The sequence below is a fragment of the Sinocyclocheilus grahami genome, unplaced genomic scaffold, assembly GCF_001515645.1.
Source record: "Sinocyclocheilus grahami isolate Dianchi unplaced genomic scaffold, SAMN03320097.WGS_v1.1 scaffold248.1, whole genome shotgun sequence".
Lineage (NCBI taxonomy): Eukaryota > Metazoa > Chordata > Actinopteri > Cypriniformes > Cyprinidae > Sinocyclocheilus > Sinocyclocheilus grahami.
Window position 1 is genome coordinate 760,879 of NW_015505427.1, and position 18,189 is coordinate 779,067.

The window sequence follows — 18,189 nt, forward strand, 5'->3', positions numbered from 1 at the left end:
TACATATTCAATTGGTAATATACACTGACATCAACTTCTCGCTGGCCGAGTAGCTGATAGAGTGTAAACTATCAAATTTAGAATCAATTCGAATCAGGTTGAATTAGGCTCTTCAAATCCGAGTCCTATCAAAACCTGAATCAATAATAATAATTAATTCCCTTACAGCTGAGTTAAAATTCCTTACAACAAATTAAGATATTTCTGATGAAATCTAAGAGCTCTCTGACTCTGCATAGACAACAACGCAACTGAAATGTTCCCAAGCCCAGAAATGTAGCAAGGAGATCTTTAAAATCATTCATCAGTGGTTCATCCACAGTTATACGAAGCTACGAAAATACTTTTTGTGCGCAAAAGAAAAAAAGTAACGACTTTATTCAACAATTCATCTCCTCTGCGTCACCCTGTAGCGCCATTTTGGAGAATATCTGCTGGACGTAAACAGCGTATGCTGTTCTGTGTCAGCTGCGTCACGCCGGATCTGTTTCCTACATTGTTATGATTTGATCTGAACGAAAACAGTGTATCCGTGTGACGCAGCTGACACAGAACAGCATACGCTGTTTACGTCCAGCAGATATTCTCCAAAATGGCGCTACAGGGTGACGCAGAGGAGATGAATTGTTGAATAAAGTCGTTACTTTTTTTCTTTTGCGCACAAAAAGTATTTTCGTCGCTTCGTATAACTGTGGATGAACCACTGATGAATGATTTTAAAGATCTCCTTGCTACATTTCTGGGCTTGGGAACATTTCAGTTGCGTTGTTGTCTATGCAGAGTCAGAGAGCTCTTAGATTTCATCAGAAATATCTTAATTTGTTGTAAGGAATTTTAACTCAGCTGTAAGGGAATTAATTATTATTATTGATTCAGGTTTTGATAGGACTCGGATTTGAAGAGCCTAATTCAACCTGATTCGAATTGATTCTAAATTTGATAGTTTACACTCTATCAGCTACTCGGCCAGCGAGAAGTTGATGTCAGTGTATATTACCAATTGAATATGTAAATTTTGTATTCTCCCTGGCCACGGGTGAAATACAATTATTACAATAATTTGTCAGCTCTTAAGAGAGGTAATTATTATGAGTAAGCTACGAGCTAGGCAGCAAGCAAGGGATCTTTTTGGCAATAGATTTAACCTTGAAATTATATGACACCAGACAATCGATTATTTATAAATGAAACATGAAATTTATTGGCTATTCTAGATTACATAAACTTAAGCTAAAACACACATACAGTTTCAGAGGAAGGAAATTCTGTTAACGGAGTTCTGAGTTTCATAGTTCTACCTCGTTTTCACAAGCGATGTAAATTCACCTCAAGAATTCCCAAAGCAGTGAATCTAAATTCACCAGCTCAACAGATCGAAGATCTTGTTTGTACTTGCGTTTTGCTGGTTGACAGCTGGAAAGCTGAGGTGATTCCTTCGCTGACGCGGGCTTCCTGGATGAAACCAGGGAAACCTTTCCTTGGGAAACCCCTCGTTGGTCTGTGATGAAGCAGAGGCGTGAGCAGTTCTGCTGAAAGTCTTAGTTTGCACGACTTTCAGTTCTTTGAAGATTTCAACGAAGTATTACTGAAGTGTTTGAGTTTGAGATGTGGTAGTCGCTTTTGATGGTAAGCGCGTGAGCACACGTGGGGTGCTCTAACACAGCGACAGGCGAGAGCAGGAGAAGCAGCAAGGAAGCTAGTCTGTCATGCGTTGGGTTTTTGTTCTGTGGCATAAGTCCGTCCCCTGACGCTATCTTCCAATCGACTTCTTGCGGGGCGGAGCGTGCATACATTAACAAGAGGCTTTAATTCATCACATGAGGACACCATCTATAAAAGTTGTGTTAATACTCCTATAAAGTCTCTTAAAAGCAAGTATTGTACATACTATTAAAGTTTACTTAATTTCAACCTTCTGCATTTCTGGTTTCCATTCGTTCAAGATTAAACTTCACACATTACACACATGTTAATATCCTCATTTTCTAAAAAGGGGTAATTAAACACTGGTTAAAGTTGCACCGATTACATGAAACACGTCAAGCATATATATAGTCCAAACTCGGTCCTGGAGGGCCGGTGTCCTGCAGAGTTTAGCTCCAACTTGCCTCAACACACTGGACTGGAAGTTTCTAGTATGCCTAGTAAGAGCTTGATTAGCTGGTTCAGGTGTGTTTAATTAGGATTGGAGCTAAACTCTGCAGGACACCGGCCCTCCAGGACCGAGTTTGGACAGCCCTGATTTAAACCATTCAATTCATGTCTTTTTATACTTTTTAATATGTGTGAATATTTTGGTTTGTGTGGACTTTCAGTGGATGGACTGACATTTGAGAGAATATTAAAAAGATCACCTTTTGTGATTCTAAAATGAACTAAAGTGGGTTTGGAAATGTCACAATAGTGAGTATATGGTGAAAGAACTGTTATTTTGATTTAACAATTGTCCTCAAATTTAATTGTCATAATAGCGTTCCAAGAGTGCAGCTACAGTCCAAAGGCACTTTTTTTTTACTCCTTTAGAAAAAAAAGTACCTACTAGAAAGTATGTGATTTCGGTTGCAGCTGTTGTTTTTTTTATGAACGAGTCATTGGATCCTTCACTCAACCAGTTCACTCCAAACATCAATGCATTCAGCAGCAGCACTACTTTGTGTTGCTCAGTGTTTCAGCATCAGAATGGCTGTGATTATCTACATATAAGCATATATATGACGTGATGTTAAATTTCATGCAATGGTCGTTTGTTTCAGCTTTAAAAATCCTCACATCAGCTGCTGCAATTGCCAGTAGCGTTGCCATGTACCACCGCAGCATGCGTATTTATCTTCCTGAAAAACACAAGATGAGTTGGATCTCCACTGGCATCTACTTCCTGTGGAACTTGTTGGTGATTATTCCCCGTGTAACTGCTCTGGCACTCTTCTGCAGTGTATTGCCATGCTACATCATAGCTCACTTTCTGTCCTTGTGGATGCTGCTGGTTTTAGTCGCCTGGAGCCAGAAAACCGATTACATGGAACATCGTGGTTGGGAATGGCTCTTCAGAGCTGCTGTTGGACTCATCTGGTACTTCTGCTGGTTTAATATAACAAGAAAACGCATCAAATTAAAGATGGTTCTGTATTATATTTTCATGGCTGTGGACACAGTGATGCTGCTGGGCTTCTGGTGCTGGATGGTGTTTGAGTATGCAGGCTGCTGGAGCTCCTTAAATCCTTATGTGGTGATCCCGACACTACTAGGCTTGTACGTCATTGGAATACTAGTGAAAATGATATACTACAGATGCTTTCATCCCAACGGTGATAGAGAGAAAATCACTGAACCCACTGAAGGGAAGTACAGACGAGCTGCAGCATATGACATGGACACAGACTTGACCCCAGAAGATGCAGCTGCAGCTCCTGCGCAGCCTCTCACTGGAGTCCTCAAGAGGAGCAGGACCATGGCTGCTAATTTCTACTTCTAGCTTTTGGTTGAACTTTTAAAGTTTAATTTATACAGAGAGAATACCTGGTTTTGGTGGAAATAACTTTGACAAAAATAGAAACTTGAACTTATTTGTCTGAAAAAAATAAAAGCATTTTCTAATGTTATGTTCAAATATCTGATGGTGTTCTGATGATGTTATTACAATCACACAAATTTCACAGATCTGTTTTGGTGGCTTTAGAAAAGCACAGACAAATGTATTCCAGTTGTTCTGTTCGTTCCAACTCTTCGCTAATTAAGTGTCAAAAGGGATGACAAGTCTACATTACAACTGAAATGAAAAGAGTTTGGGTTTAAATGTGTCCTGGAGATGTTTTCATTCACACAATTATGAGTAAGAGATGAACAAGCCAAGCAGGTAGGCCAGCCTCAAAGTATTTATTGAACGTCACTTACACAAAACCATAAACAGCGTAGGTACAGATATTTGCTTCTTCAGCCAGTTTCAATAAGCCAGAAGTTCTCCTACCGATCTAAAAGCTCAAGCTCAGGGCTAGATCGAGCATTTATTCTCTGGCTAAAAGAGCCATTACATCCCTTGATTGTCTATGCATTAGTAACAAATCCCAAGATCTCACAATGATAGTGTCATGTACCTTCAGTTCATGTAGATAATAGACAGTATACAGGGACTAAATCATTTTTTTCCCTGAAAAATGCAGGAAACAAAGTAGGACATAGGGGGAAAAAAGCACCAGAAGAATAGTTTTTATGATTCAAGTTAAAGAAGAACAGCATCTGATCGGCTGAGCTATGTCGATTTCTGCAGAAAAGAAGTCAGAGCACATCAAAAGTACCAAACTAAAAGAAAACAACAGATAACAGCATAGGCCTACGAGTCAAAGGTAATGCTTCACGAGAAAAACAAACAATACAAACATATGTTTGTCATATTGCAAATGTGTCATATTTCAGTAATTCCCTTTTAAGATAATACACTTACTGATTGTTGATTATAGTTAAAAGGCACAATATAAATATATACAGGAAAAAAAACACACACAGACACACACATCTATGCAAACAAATGAAGAGTACACATTCTTAATTGTCAAAGCTGCTTGAGTAAAAATGCTTTTTCTTCAGGCTCAGTAATGTTCAGTCAAAATCTCGCAGCGGTTAGGAATATTACACCCAAACCTGCTCGTAAAACCACCTTCAACCAAAACTGAAAATCAATTATCACTGACCAGAAATGTATTGCACACCATCACACAGTTTTTCTCCCAAACGTGTACAAACGAAAGAAAACGGTCACAGGCTGGGGCCCTGTAGCTTCAAATCCATGGGGAATTTTGGCTATATGCAAGAGGTCATTTTACAAAATCCCACTCAGCCATGTGACTTTCCTCAGGGGACGAGAATTCAGTTAGTTCATGCGGCTCATAATTGCATTATAGACATTTAACATGGGACAGTATCAATCCAGGAGCCTATGTTCCCCTCAAAACATCACCTTGATATGGATTTTTAAAGAAATGGCTCAACCAAAAATAAAAAAAAGTAATCGTTTTGTTGATTCAAACCCATAAAACTCAACTTTCTTAACACAAAAATGCTGCTCTTTTCCATACAGTAAAACGTGAGTAGAGACAGGTTGCTGAGATCCAACAGTTTTCTGAAATCATCAAAACACTAATAACCGAGTTAGACTTTAGAGCTAAACAAAGGGGAAGACTGTTTGTAAACCATTTAAATTTAGGTCTGTACTCATTCTGACTTCCATCAGATAACACACACTAGATGTATTTGACTTATGGTGATTTTTGGAGTTTGACGTCCACTTTTCCATTCAAATTTCATTGTATGGAACAGAGCAGTGTGGACATCGGAACTAAAGTAACAAATAATTTGAATTCTCATTTTTGGGCGATTTATTCTTTTAAAGAAAAAGAGGGACAAACTGTACAAAAACAAATGGTTTCCATTAGGCACTCTGTAATTCGTCATATTGCCTAATTTAAAGCAGAAATGTTGAAGTGTGTATGAAGAGTAAACGAAAGTAGATCCCAGGGACTGAGGAATATTTAGGAAAATCCATAGATACAGGAAAAGTGGGATCTATGCTAACCTTGTTGGTACCATCTGTACACATATTAAACAGGCCATGTCTGTGATCCGTCTTAAGAACTGAAATAATCGCATCATTTCTTGGAGGCTTCTAAAGCATGTAACCTGCCATCTAATAAGAACCTGACCTTTGGAATGAGTGCAAATCAAAATGACTCCAACTTACTTTTCAGCCCTTTAGAAAGAATGCAGAAAAAGACTTAAACTATGTTTAGTTTCTTAACTAAGTTTCTGTGCCAGTGCAGTCCTTTGGTCATGGGTTGTTTCTTTTGGTGAAACCAGTTATGTTGAAGATGGTAAAGTACATCCTTTTTCCAAGAGAAAGATGCAGTGAGAATGGGAGACAGTTTTTTCCCTCTTTTCCTTGTGTACGGTTGTGTGGCGTCCCAGTGCAAGAGTCAACCTAAGGCGAGGATAGCTGCCATTGAGGGAATGGAGGGCTTGTGAGGTCGTGTCACAGACCGTCTTGAGTTCTTGTCTGTGACCGCTAACGTCCCAGAGTCTACGTCAGCTGCTCCACCGCTGCGCTGGATCAGGTTAGGGGTGGGTGGGATTGCTGATGGGTGCAGCTGGAGAGATCCACGTCTTACCTCCAGCTCCATCTATAAGAAGTCCAGTTCCAGAGCTTGGTGAAGGGAAATCAGGTCTCCGTGAGACGAGATTCGCCAAAACGGCATGTTGTGCTAAAGAGTGATGGTGCACACAGATTAGATCAAACATACACAGATCAATAAAGAGAACTTTCAATGAAAATGTAAATCAATAGAATAAAGCAACATTTGTGAACCTTTTCGTCAGGCCTATTCAAATTGGAGAGTTTGAACGTTACTAAATGCGCTAGCTTTTAAAAGTTTGCGGTCAGTAATAGGGCTGGGTTTTGACACAAATTTCACGATTCAATTCGATTCTCATTCACAAGCTTGCGATTCAATTCGATTACCGATTCGATTCAATATCGATTATTTTGGATATATATCTGGTACACATGCCAAATTTTCTCAAGGAAAAAAAAAATCTCGCAACTAATGCTGTAAAATATACATGAGAGTCATTTGGTACTACATTACTATAATATTGAAACACTGATTGAGCGATTACTTGAGACAGGATAAGGATTGTAATGTTGTACTCTTTCTTTTAACTTGCCTTCGGATATTTAGTCATGTTTATTTTGTGCTGAAACTGGTATTAATGTGGAGGAGATGATTAGTTCACGTGTGCCTCGCGCTGCCGCGTCTGTTGAATGGAGGCGCTACAGCGATCTGTCACTCCACATTAAAACAGCGCCAAAACGGCATTTATTGTTTGTATACTGCAATACAATGGACAGAATTTGAAATCTGAGACTTTGTTTCATATTAACAGTACCAAAGCACAATGCGTATTGCGATTTATTGGATGGGAAGTACCCTTCAATGTTCCGTCGATTAACTGAAAACCGGCTAGAATAATCGATTCTTGGGATTTAAGAATCGATATCATTCTGTAAAAATGAGAATCAATTAATATCGAGATATCGATATTTTTTACCCAGCCCTAGTCAGTAAGGAATTTCTATTCTTCTATTTCTAAGTAAGAAATTAATACTTTTGTTCTGCAAGGAGGAATGGAATTAATCAAAAGTGACAGTTAAGACATTTATAATGTTAGAAAAAGATTTATATTTTTAATAAATGCTGTTCTTTTGAACTTTATATTCATCAAGGATTCTTGGAAAAAGAAGTACCACAGTTTCCACAAAAATAATATGCAGCAAATCAGAAGACTGGAGTAATGATGCTGAAAATTCAGCTTTATCATCACAGAAATAAATCTAATAGAAAAAGTTAATTTAAATGGCAATAATATTTCACAATATAACTGTTTTACTGTATTTTGGATCAAATAAATGCAGCAAAAGAGACTTCTTTCAAAAACATTTTACTCATGTTTTCTTAATGTTAGTGTATCTTGTGTAAATAATTTAGATCATAAAGTTTGGGAACCCCTGAATAGCAGTATCATCAGGAATATTTTGCAATGGCATAATAGGAGGTATTATATGGTGATACGATCACATTGATAGGGGTATACAATGTCCAAATGCTGGTATTGAGATTGTACCTGCTTTGCTGCAAACTCTTCATCACGACCGTCCCCGATAACAACATAGGTCACTTTCTTCCCAAAGCGAGAGATGATGCGCTCAAAGCAGCTCTCTTTTCCTGTTAACAGCAGTTACAGATCATGTGTTACACATAACAGGTACATTTATCCTGGTGCTCAGTTTCAGGTTGATACCAATGGTTTTAAAACAAGAGTTCACCCAAAAATGAACATACTGTCATCATTTATTAACCCTCATGACATTCAAAACCATACATTTTATACTGTGGAACACAAGGTGAATTCCAAAGAACATCCTGATAAAGTCCTCTGAAGCCATATGATTTCTTATGGTCTTTAGTAGAGTTGAAACAATTAGTCGACATAAAAAAAAGAAAAGATTGTCGACAAATATTTTTGTTGTTGAAGAGTTGTTTGATCCTATATGACCTAATGTAAGGGCCTGCATTAATGTGGTTTGACCAGTGTGGCGCTGTAGAGCAAGATTGTAATTCAGCATCTCCCACATGCAGTCCAATAGAATAAGACACGCTTATGAGAAGTGCAAACAAAGTCGAGCCAGCAGATTGTGGGAAAGTTTTACAAAACTACAAACAAAAAATGCTGTCATGTGTAAAGACCCCAATATACTCACGGCAAAATGTTTTTCTCTCTCTTCGGTTAAAGGTAAAAAGAAGTTTGAACAGTACACGGTTAACAAATATCCTGATGCTGCTGAATGACATTTAGATGAACATGCAAATATGTGCTCTACTCTGTTTACTCTCAATAACAAACTAAACACACAACGAAAATGACAGCGGTGAGAAAGCAGCAGTTAAGAAAGCATATGTTCATAGAGATGTGGATGTTTGCACAAGGTCTGCAATCGGCACTCCAGTAAACTCACATTGCGTTTATTTATATAACACTTTAGGGATGTAACGGTTATCAGAATTATCTAGGGTTGGGAATCGAAAATCGATTCCGATTCCAGAATCGGATACTTGTTGTCAAATTAAAAGTTTGTTTCCGCCTATCGATTCCTATGTGCTTTTTGTTTTTCTTCATCTGTGAGGACCGGACCTAGCGATCTGCCAGGACCTTGCTCGCTAATCTAAGCACTCCAAAGTTTGCCTACATTTGCGATCAGAAGCCTAAAAAAAGCTAAGTATAATATCTGTGATAGCTAAACACAGATATTGACACATATTGACCACCAACATGACAAAGCACTTTCATTTAATAGATTAAAGATCGCAAATACGATTCAAACACCAACGTGATTCTATTCCTAATTTACAATGATTCGTCTGTTTCATTCCTCAAACTTTGACGCGTGCGATCAATGTTGTGATCACTTATTGGTTCGTCCGTGCAGAGTACGATCACACCAGTGTGATTTGAACATTTAAATTTGTGTTCGTGCTGCCATTGACCTAAAGAGAGCAGCTGTCATCTGTCATGAATGAAGTCTTTTCAGCCACACAGTATTATTATTTTGGTGTTACAAACACTCAAATCACAGAAGTACTGGGATAAGTTTATAGTTCAGATATAAACTGTGTGTAGGATGTGTATGGTAGCGATTCAAATAGAATAAATCACCTTTTGAAAATAATTTTACACTTCAAATGAAGATTTATCAATTACATTGTTATGCCAGTAGGTGGCGAAAAGGGGCTGTTAAAATGTATTTGTCTTTGAATCACAAGAGATGCGTTCTTGAGTGAGTCATTTAATCAATTCATAAATTACATGTGATTTTGTTTAATTGTCTAATATGTTTTCTTCAGAATCATGAGAGAACCACAACTTCCATTGGGGAAAAAAAAATCTAAATTTATCCAGAATCGTGCAGTTCTATTTTGCACACAAACAGCTCTTACAGAGTCCAGTTTTTATGTAGCCTATTGATTTTTGTTTATGGTATTCAGCGCCAATAAATGGTTTGCAAAAAAGAGACAAAGGATAAATGTTTGATATCATTATTTAATCACATCTGGGAATCGAAAAGAATCGGAATCGATAAGCAGAATCAGAATCGATAAAATTCGAAACGATACCCAACCCTAGTATTATCACGGTATTGTTAAAATGTGCTGGAGATGTTCAAAAAGTACCGACACATAAATCACTTCAAGTTTTATATCTAAAAATCAACAAACAACAAATAAAATGACTTTTTGTTTTCATAACTAAAACAATAACATTACCCATGATGCTCGGATTTTAAATGACAACTTGACTGACAACAGTTTAATAGGCATAAATCACTTCAAGTTTTAGATCTAAAAATCAACAAACAACAAATAAAATGACTTTTTGTTTTCATAATAACTAAAACAATAACATTACCCATGATGCTCGGATTTTAAATGACAACTTGACTGACAACAGATATGAAAACAAATGCCATCGAATCGTTTCTGAAGACAGTCAGAACCTTCAGAGGTACATTCATATATTCATTTGTATAATTCTCTTAGCACTCTTTTAAAACCTCCCATCTTTTCCACCCTGTTTTCACACAAAACGAAACTACTCTGCATGCTGTGCGCACGTGAGACTGTTACTGAAAACTGTGATTTATGCTGGACAGTATTTATTTATCGCGAGTTGTTCAAACCGTTAATCGTTACATCGCTATAACACTTTATACAAAAGCAAGTAGCATTATAGTATTAAACATGACGTAATAGCGTCAGTGTTGCATTCAGTTAGAATTACAACTCAGTATGTTTCATGAATTGTAAAAGCTGAATAATCAATCAAAGCCCACTGATTAATAGATGAAAATCTACGAATCGAAATCAAGATAATTGTTGGTTGCAGCCCTAGTCTTTAGTCATGCCTAATTTTCACAACCCATGTATTCCAAAGGTTTTCTTTATCAAATGAAAATTTAAGGAAAGGTTTATTTTAGGTTTTGACAGCTAGTTAGTTTGTCATATTTTTGCAGCCCCTGGTCACTGTATAGGAAACAGCACTGGGAACACTCTCTCCTTTTGTGGGAAAAATTCTCCTTTTGTGTTCTGCATAACATCTGGCTTTGGAATGACATGAGGGTGAGCAAATGTTTAAAATTTTATTTTTGATAAACCAAACCCTTACCTATTTTAGTGGCGCTGTAGATATTCTCGATGGGAAAAACGTCACCCAGGCCATAGAGAAGCACTTTAGCTAATGCAGGAACCAGCTGAGTGGTGGTGACCAGAACATTCATGCATCTGCCCCTGTGAACAAACACCAAAACAATCAGTCCTTTGTTAGTGTGTACACTACATTAAAGCTGAAGGAGAAACCTGTTTGGCGTGTTGCTCCAGCACATCACACACAATGTTTAATGCCTAAAGGCAGATCTGATGATTTCCTCTAAATCATGCACGCTCAGGGAACAGAGGCAGATCTCACCTCGACTGAATGAGCAAGAGAGATTTGAGGGCAGTGCTCAGCCAGGCATCTGTAACAGTCTCAATCTCAGAGCACAGCCTGAGCAGTAGGTCTCTCTTCATTGGGCTCAGCAGACCTGCAAGGACAGCAGATGAGGCTGGCATTAAATGACATTATATATTAGGCTTGTTGATAAGCAGTAATTTAAAGATACTGCTGGACCTGGTCTGTATAGCTAGTTTATCCATGCAACACAACTAGCAGCAATGTTCAATGTTCAGCAACGACAAAATTCCAGATGTAGATTCTGTGGTTCATTCCTCACTGTTGGTTTTGACTCTTTTTCAATATCATTTTTTTTAAAGACCAGAGGAACATGTTCACCTAATGTTGTTGCGGGAACATGATATGATTCCTTTTTTAAAACTTCCTTAGTATTCATTGATTATTATCAGCATCTCTTCATTATCTCTTCTTGCCATCTGAAGCAGCACTATTATGGACCACAGAACAAGCCAGTTTCATCCTTTATTAGATAAAAGCGTCTGCTAAATGACAATGCAAATCATTGAGTTTATAATAGTTTATTCATTTTTTATAGTTTAGACACCTAGTATAAATCCACATTTGTGCATCAGTGCCTATATTGTATGTTTTAGATGCAAAACGTCATTGTAGGAAACGTGTCCAAAACAGGCCAATAAATATTTGTCATTCATATTCCACATGCAGGATCACAGAATGAAACAGTGATGACAAAAAACTTAAGTAAATGAAAGGTATTATTTAGCAATATGCTAAATTCAGGATTTAAGATTCAGTGACAAGCATTTATTTGAAGTAGAAATATTTTGTAACATTATAAATGTCTTTACATAAATGTAACAGAAATATGTGTGTTTTGAGACGTTATTGAAAAGCAATTTGCTAGTGTAAGTTGTAACATTGCTGGAAAACTCGTCATAAAGTCTGACTTGGTTTCATTACCTCAAGTCCTGCCCATTGTCATCTGAGACAACATCATCAACATGGACCTGATCACATTCCTGTGTTGACAGGAGGGGTGAATGTTATTTACATGAACATAAAGCAAACTGAACCTTGTGTTACACTTTGCTTACCTCCAGATCGTTGAAGAAGAGATGAGTGTCTGCAAGCTCAAAGATCAGCTCCTCCATCTGAAGACCCAGATTGAGAACTGTCGCTGGATCCTGAAAAAACAAAAGCATCCCAGGAAACAGCAAGAATGTGAGAATGGGGGGCAAAAAAATCAAGCAGGCATTACTTCTGCCAGTGTGTAAAAGAAATTTACTGTACCTTGCCAAACTTCTGTGCAAATGAGCCGGTAAGAAGAGAGTGGAAAATGATGATGGTTTCATCCAGATCCCACAAGAAGACACGCTGAGAAAAGAAAGAGTTCCTTATGTTTGTTACAACTGGCCCAATGCATTATGCTCATCTAATAATGCATTACTCTACTCTCCATTTTAACATTCAGCAAAATAAAAAAAATTGTAAAGATGACTCGGTTTAGTTGAGCAAGCTCAGCTTAATGCATTTTTTCTTTGTGTCTGCATTTGTATACTTTTTTGGACTTAAGAGTGTTGCTTAAACTATCTAGGTTGCTTCCTTACCTCAAGGTCATTGTCTGTGGATTGGGAACCATCAGATTTTTTAGCTTTGCCTTTAGCTTTGCCAGGAGGGTTTTTGCGGTTGGTCTCGTCTTGGTCCCCTCCTCCTGTGGGGACGGCCATCCCAGCAGGCAGAGCCACACCTGTTGGGATCGTCACACCTGGGGTTGCATCTGATGGAATGAGCAAAAACATTAACTCCAGTGAGAGCTAGAAGAGTGAGGGGCATCCACAGTAACAACAACATAATCTAGTCCAGGACAGGGCAACAATTTTCCTCCCAGTTACTATTAAACTCTTACTATTGAAACAATTAATACAAAAATTAATTATATGAATTATATCTGAATTACGTCTTAAATTAAACCAAATGCATTTTAATATAGTAATATTTACATTTTTTTGTATAATTTATGATAGCAGTATAATATATACACTATCATTCTAAAGTCTGTGGTCAGTAAGATTTTAAAATGTTTTTGAAAAAGTCTCTTGTGCTCACCAAGGCTGCATACATTTATTCAAAATATAGTTTAAAAAGAAAGAAACATTATTACAATATTTAAAATAACTTTTCTATTGTAATATATTTATTCCTGTGATGCAGAGCTGAATTTTCAGCAGCCATTACTCCAGTCTTCAGAAATCATTCTAATATACGTTTTGCTGCTCAAGAAACATTTCTTATTACAGACATTGAAAATAGTTGTGATGCTTAATATTTTTGTGGAAACATTTTTGTCAGGATTCTTTGATGAATAGAAAGCTAAAAACTGCATTCATTTGAAATAGAAATTGTAACATTTTTAACAGAAATTGTAACGTCTTTACTGTGATTTTTGGTACATTTAACGTGCTTTGCTACAAAGAAAAAAAAATCCTGACCACTAACTTTTGCATGGTAGTGTGTGGCTTTATATGAAATTTCATTTCTTTTATTCAAATTTTAGCTGTGAAAACAAACAATTTTAAGCCATTTACAGTAGGTGGGAAAATGCTAGTACTAATAATATTCACAAAGTTCTAAATAAGTGAGAAGGTTTATTGTGAAGTTACAGAGGGATAATGCTAACACACCTGTTGTGTTGGGCAGGTTTGCTGAAGCACTGCCTTCAGTTTTAATGGCTGGATATTCAGGTGCCACTACACCTGCTCCATCTCGATCACTGCTGGGCAACCCAGCCGACAGGTAACTGGGAGGAGGAACATAGTACTGCGAGAACTGACTCTGACCAAGAGAGTTGTAACTTGAAAACTCCTGGAGTGAAACAAATTAAGATTAAGAAGTTGAAATTGTTCATCAAAGCAATCTGACTGTTTCAAGCTGTCCTTTCTATCTGCCATACATCCTAGTCTTTTACAATTTACTGGTCGAGATATAAAAGAACTGGTTGAAATTTAAGAATCTTTTCTTTTTCATGTTTCTGAATCACCTTTCCATAAGAAAATAGCATATCATAACATATATCACTATCAAGAACATGATGATGTTGTTGTATTTTTGCTCATATCAGAGTTCAAAGTCTGTAGAATTCAATCTAATTCAAAAGCAGAGAACAACATCCTCATATTAGTAATGTCATCCTTTCAAATACTGACTGACTTCCTCTTTTGACTGCAGGTGGACTCACTTGATGTGTGCCAGTAGTTGTGGTCACAGAAGTTGCTGGAGGGATGTTGGCGTACACACTGGATGTAGTGAAACAGGAACCTGATTGCGGGATGAAGAACAATTATACAGAATGTCGAACAACCGAAAAGTACAATCATGGTAAGTATTACTGAATGAAATGCTGTATGAGCATTAAAGGAACACTCCACTATTTTTGAAAATAGGCTAATTTCCCAACTCCCCTAGAGTTAAACAGTTGAGTTTTACCGTTTTCTAATCCATTCAGTCGATCTCCGGGTCTGGCAGTGGTTTTGGCAGGTCTTTCTCCTTAGCGGTCCCGTATTGCTAAGGCTGTGAGGTGCAGAGAGCGTGTGGAGACACACAGAGAGAGAGAGAGAGCGGTAGCAGGCTTGCCTTGGCTGGGGTAGGAGTAGTGGATCTGGTTGGGTTGGGTTGAGGTATAGGCTGAGCTGAAGCTGAGAAACCCCGTCTGACCAACAGAGGGCGCTTCGGGCAGCCGCGACTCTGTCTTTAAGCCCGGCCACATGGCGCCTGAGGCCGTGCATGGATAGATAGAGCGGGAGAGGGCAAAGGGTGGAGGAGAGAAGGGATGCAGAGATGAAAGAGGTGATTAGAGGGAGGTTAAGAACAGGATGTAACATTGAGACATGAACTGTTCTGACTGCCAGCGTACAGAGGGAATGCAGGGTGAGGGTTAAGTGGAATGAGTTTGGGTGAAGTGTTCAGAAGAACTAAAGCACAGACGGCAACTGGGTGAAGCACAGACCAAATGGTGGCAGTCCGTACGTCTGGCCGGACTGAGGAAAGCTGCTGTATACGGTCGACTGGCCCAGGGAAGGGAAAGCCACTTGACTGGCATATGCAGTGACAGCGGTGCTGAAGAATAATGGAGGAGAGTTACTAGCTGAACATTCAATAACACCGCTGAACTTAGGGAGACTGCTATAGACTTAGTCTAGTCTGGGTAAGATGCCATATTTACTTTGACTTGAACAAATAAAGGTGTAGTCCATACTACGAAAGATCTTTGATATTTAGTATGATCTTAAAGTTAACATGAATTCAAAACTGCTACTCTTTAATATACGTTTCCAGTCTCATGAATTTATCGGAGTATGTTATTTGAAAGGAAAAAATGTTTGGCTTCACAGTGTAATTGACTTAACTCAGCTAATTTTCATGTGTTTAACGCAGAAAATTTGCTTTCAATATTTCATATATATATATATATATATATATATATATATATATATATATATATATATATATATATATATATATATATATATTTATATATTTATATGAGAGTTACTAGCTGAACATTCAATAACACCGCTGAACTTAGGGAGACTGCTATAGACTTAGTCTAGTCTGGGTAAGATGCCATATTTACTTTGACTTGAACAAATAAAGGTGTAGTCCATACTACGAAAGATCTTTGATATTTAGTATGATCTTAAAGTTAACATGAATTCAAAACTGCTACTCTTTAATATACGTTTCCAGTCTCATGAATTTATCGGAGTATGTTATTTGAAAGGAAAAAATGTTTGGCTTCACAGTGTAATTGACTTAACTCAGCTAATTTTCATGTGTTTAACGCAGAAAATTTGCTTTCAATATTTCATATATATATATATATATATATATATATATATATATTTATATTTTCACATACATATATATATTAGTGCTGTCAATCGATTAAACATTTTTTACTAATTAATCACACGTTTTTCTGAAATTAATCGCGATTAATCCCACCTAACATTAAAGTTTTTAAATATACTTTTATATTGCAATAATTTTACATTCAATCTTCAAATTAATGTACAAACAACATAAAGACAGCATATTTTTAATATTTGTTTAATGGCATTTTTTTATAACTGAAGGTCAGTATCACTGAGTAATAGGCTACTGATGTCACTATAAAATTGTTTTTCCCCCTAATATTTAACCATTGACTATAGCCACTCAACATTACAGTATTATTGAGAGCTATCAATTTTAACATTTATTAGACTTTAAAAAGTAACATATACATATATATATATATAAAATAAAACTACAAATTATTATATACAATAAAATTAGACATAATACATTTCAAATCCAAACCACATCATGTACTGAAACAACATTTATTAATGTATTATGCAAATACACATTAAGACCAGGAGTGTGTATTAAACAAGCAAACAGGGTCATAGATCCCATATCGACTTTATTTTAAAAGATACTAGCCCGTTTTAAAACAACTTTTAGTACTTACTTGCTTCCTTGGTAGATCTGTGAGGTATATTCAGTGGCTGTGGTTGTGGTGAGGTCTTTGCACGTTACTGCTTTTACAAAAGTAGGATGTTTTGTTACAAATGTATTACGCTTTAAATATATGTGAGCATGACAGCAATAAGCCTTACCATTGTGGTCATATGCATTTTCTGAGTCACAGCCCTGGGATCTTGATATTGACCGGTCTGGACCTCCAGGAACTGCCGGAGACATTGAGGGGTTACATTATGTTTACACATCACAAAAACATGTAGGGACACTACAGTCTTTTGAAAAAATATCCAATATCTACTTAAAATAACATAAAAAGTGTTTCAATCAGAGGAACTATCAATTCAACAAGAGACTAATAACTGCAAAGTATATTTAAATTGTGTTATACAAGTTAAAAAAGTAAAAATTAATAGAGTATGTTTTCCACATTGTATTTATTTAAAATATATTATAATATTATATTTCAGACACAATTTGAAATCTACTTACTCGTGTGCAAGTGAGTGACAGATGATGGTGCATATGAATTGACCTCTAACTGAGCTGTCGATTCGTTCCGGTTAGAGGAGTCACTGCTGTCATTAGCAGCCACACTTCTGCAAAATAACAACTTTTATAACCCTGTCCTGTGTTTCACTTAAAGTATAATAACACATCAACAATCATCAGTGATCACAATGGCCAACATAGGGCTGCACGATTAATCGAATGCGTTTGTCATGCGCATTTTGATAGCAACGCTGGTTCTGTAATCAGCAGGAAATCATCATCACGTGCTTTCAGATGGAGCAGCATTTACTACACATGGCCGTAGTTCACTGACAAGCTATGCAAAAAAAATTAAAATCGCAGACGATTTTATTGCGCGATTCTGAAATCGAAGAAATCGTTCACGATAATGACAGCTGTTTGCATAGCTTCTCAGTGAACTACGGCTCTGTGAAGTAAATGCTGCTCCATCTGAAAGCACGTGAAAATACCACATTTAATAACATATTTTTACTCCAAACTCACTTCATAACGTCAGTCGAGTGTTTGAAATAAATCTTTCTGTGAGATGATGTGGCTTCTTACACAGAATAAGGCACGTAACATATTTCATAGTATTTAAGCAGTGATAAAGGCATTGCATTATAAATATACTTTATTTTAAAGGGGTCATATGATGCTTTTTTAAAGATCATTATTTTGTGTATTTGGTGTAACAGAATATGTTGACATGCTTTAATGTTCAAAAAACACATTATTTTTCAAATACTGCACATTATTGTAGGTCCTCTATGCCCCGCCTCTCTCAAACGCTTCGTTTTCTACAAAGTCCCTCCTTCCGACAAGCACAGTCTGCTCTGATTGGTCAGCTGACCCAGTGCATTGTGATTGGCCGAACACCGCAAGCACTCGTCGGAAATGTAACGCCCCTTACCATAATCACCAGCTTCATCTTTCTGGAAACACACACACACACACACACACCGCTCGCTCTCTCTGTCTCTTGATCAAAGTCAGATTCTCCTAGGTTCACGAAACGGTCGTCCATAAAATGCATTGTTGTTCTGTTGTAAGTCATCTTAAAGATTCAAAGATTCCTCTACT

General features: G+C 37.1%; 2 protein-coding genes across 2 annotated transcripts in view; one reads left to right on the plus strand and one right to left on the minus strand.

The window, feature by feature from the left end:
- Positions 1–3,472, plus strand: part of LOC107598225 (XK-related protein 8-like) — a 5,491-nt gene extending 2,019 nt beyond the window's left edge. Inside the window, exon 3 of the mRNA XM_016289504.1 lies at positions 2,754–3,472. Coding sequence (XP_016144990.1) covers positions 2,754–3,472 — 719 coding nt within the window. The remainder of the gene's footprint in view (positions 1–2,753) is intronic.
- Positions 3,473–5,009: 1,537 nt separating this feature from the next.
- The window catches only part of eya3 (EYA transcriptional coactivator and phosphatase 3), a 24,364-nt gene continuing 11,184 nt past the window's right edge, over positions 5,010–18,189 (minus strand). Inside the window, exons 4-19 of the mRNA XM_016289505.1 lie at positions 17,086–17,192; positions 16,731–16,802; positions 16,583–16,652; positions 15,074–15,183; positions 14,701–14,838; positions 14,306–14,385; positions 13,752–13,932; positions 12,678–12,847; positions 12,361–12,444; positions 12,165–12,254; positions 12,031–12,089; positions 11,266–11,270; positions 11,065–11,179; positions 10,765–10,886; positions 7,669–7,769; positions 5,010–6,248 (exon numbers count right to left, since the gene is read on the minus strand). Of these exons, the coding sequence (XP_016144991.1) occupies positions 6,168–6,248; positions 7,669–7,769; positions 10,765–10,886; positions 11,065–11,179; positions 11,266–11,270; positions 12,031–12,089; positions 12,165–12,254; positions 12,361–12,444; positions 12,678–12,847; positions 13,752–13,932; positions 14,306–14,385; positions 14,701–14,838; positions 15,074–15,183; positions 16,583–16,652; positions 16,731–16,802; positions 17,086–17,192 (1,585 nt within the window). The 3' untranslated portion in view covers positions 5,010–6,167. The remainder of the gene's footprint in view (positions 6,249–7,668; positions 7,770–10,764; positions 10,887–11,064; positions 11,180–11,265; positions 11,271–12,030; positions 12,090–12,164; positions 12,255–12,360; positions 12,445–12,677; positions 12,848–13,751; positions 13,933–14,305; positions 14,386–14,700; positions 14,839–15,073; positions 15,184–16,582; positions 16,653–16,730; positions 16,803–17,085; positions 17,193–18,189) is intronic.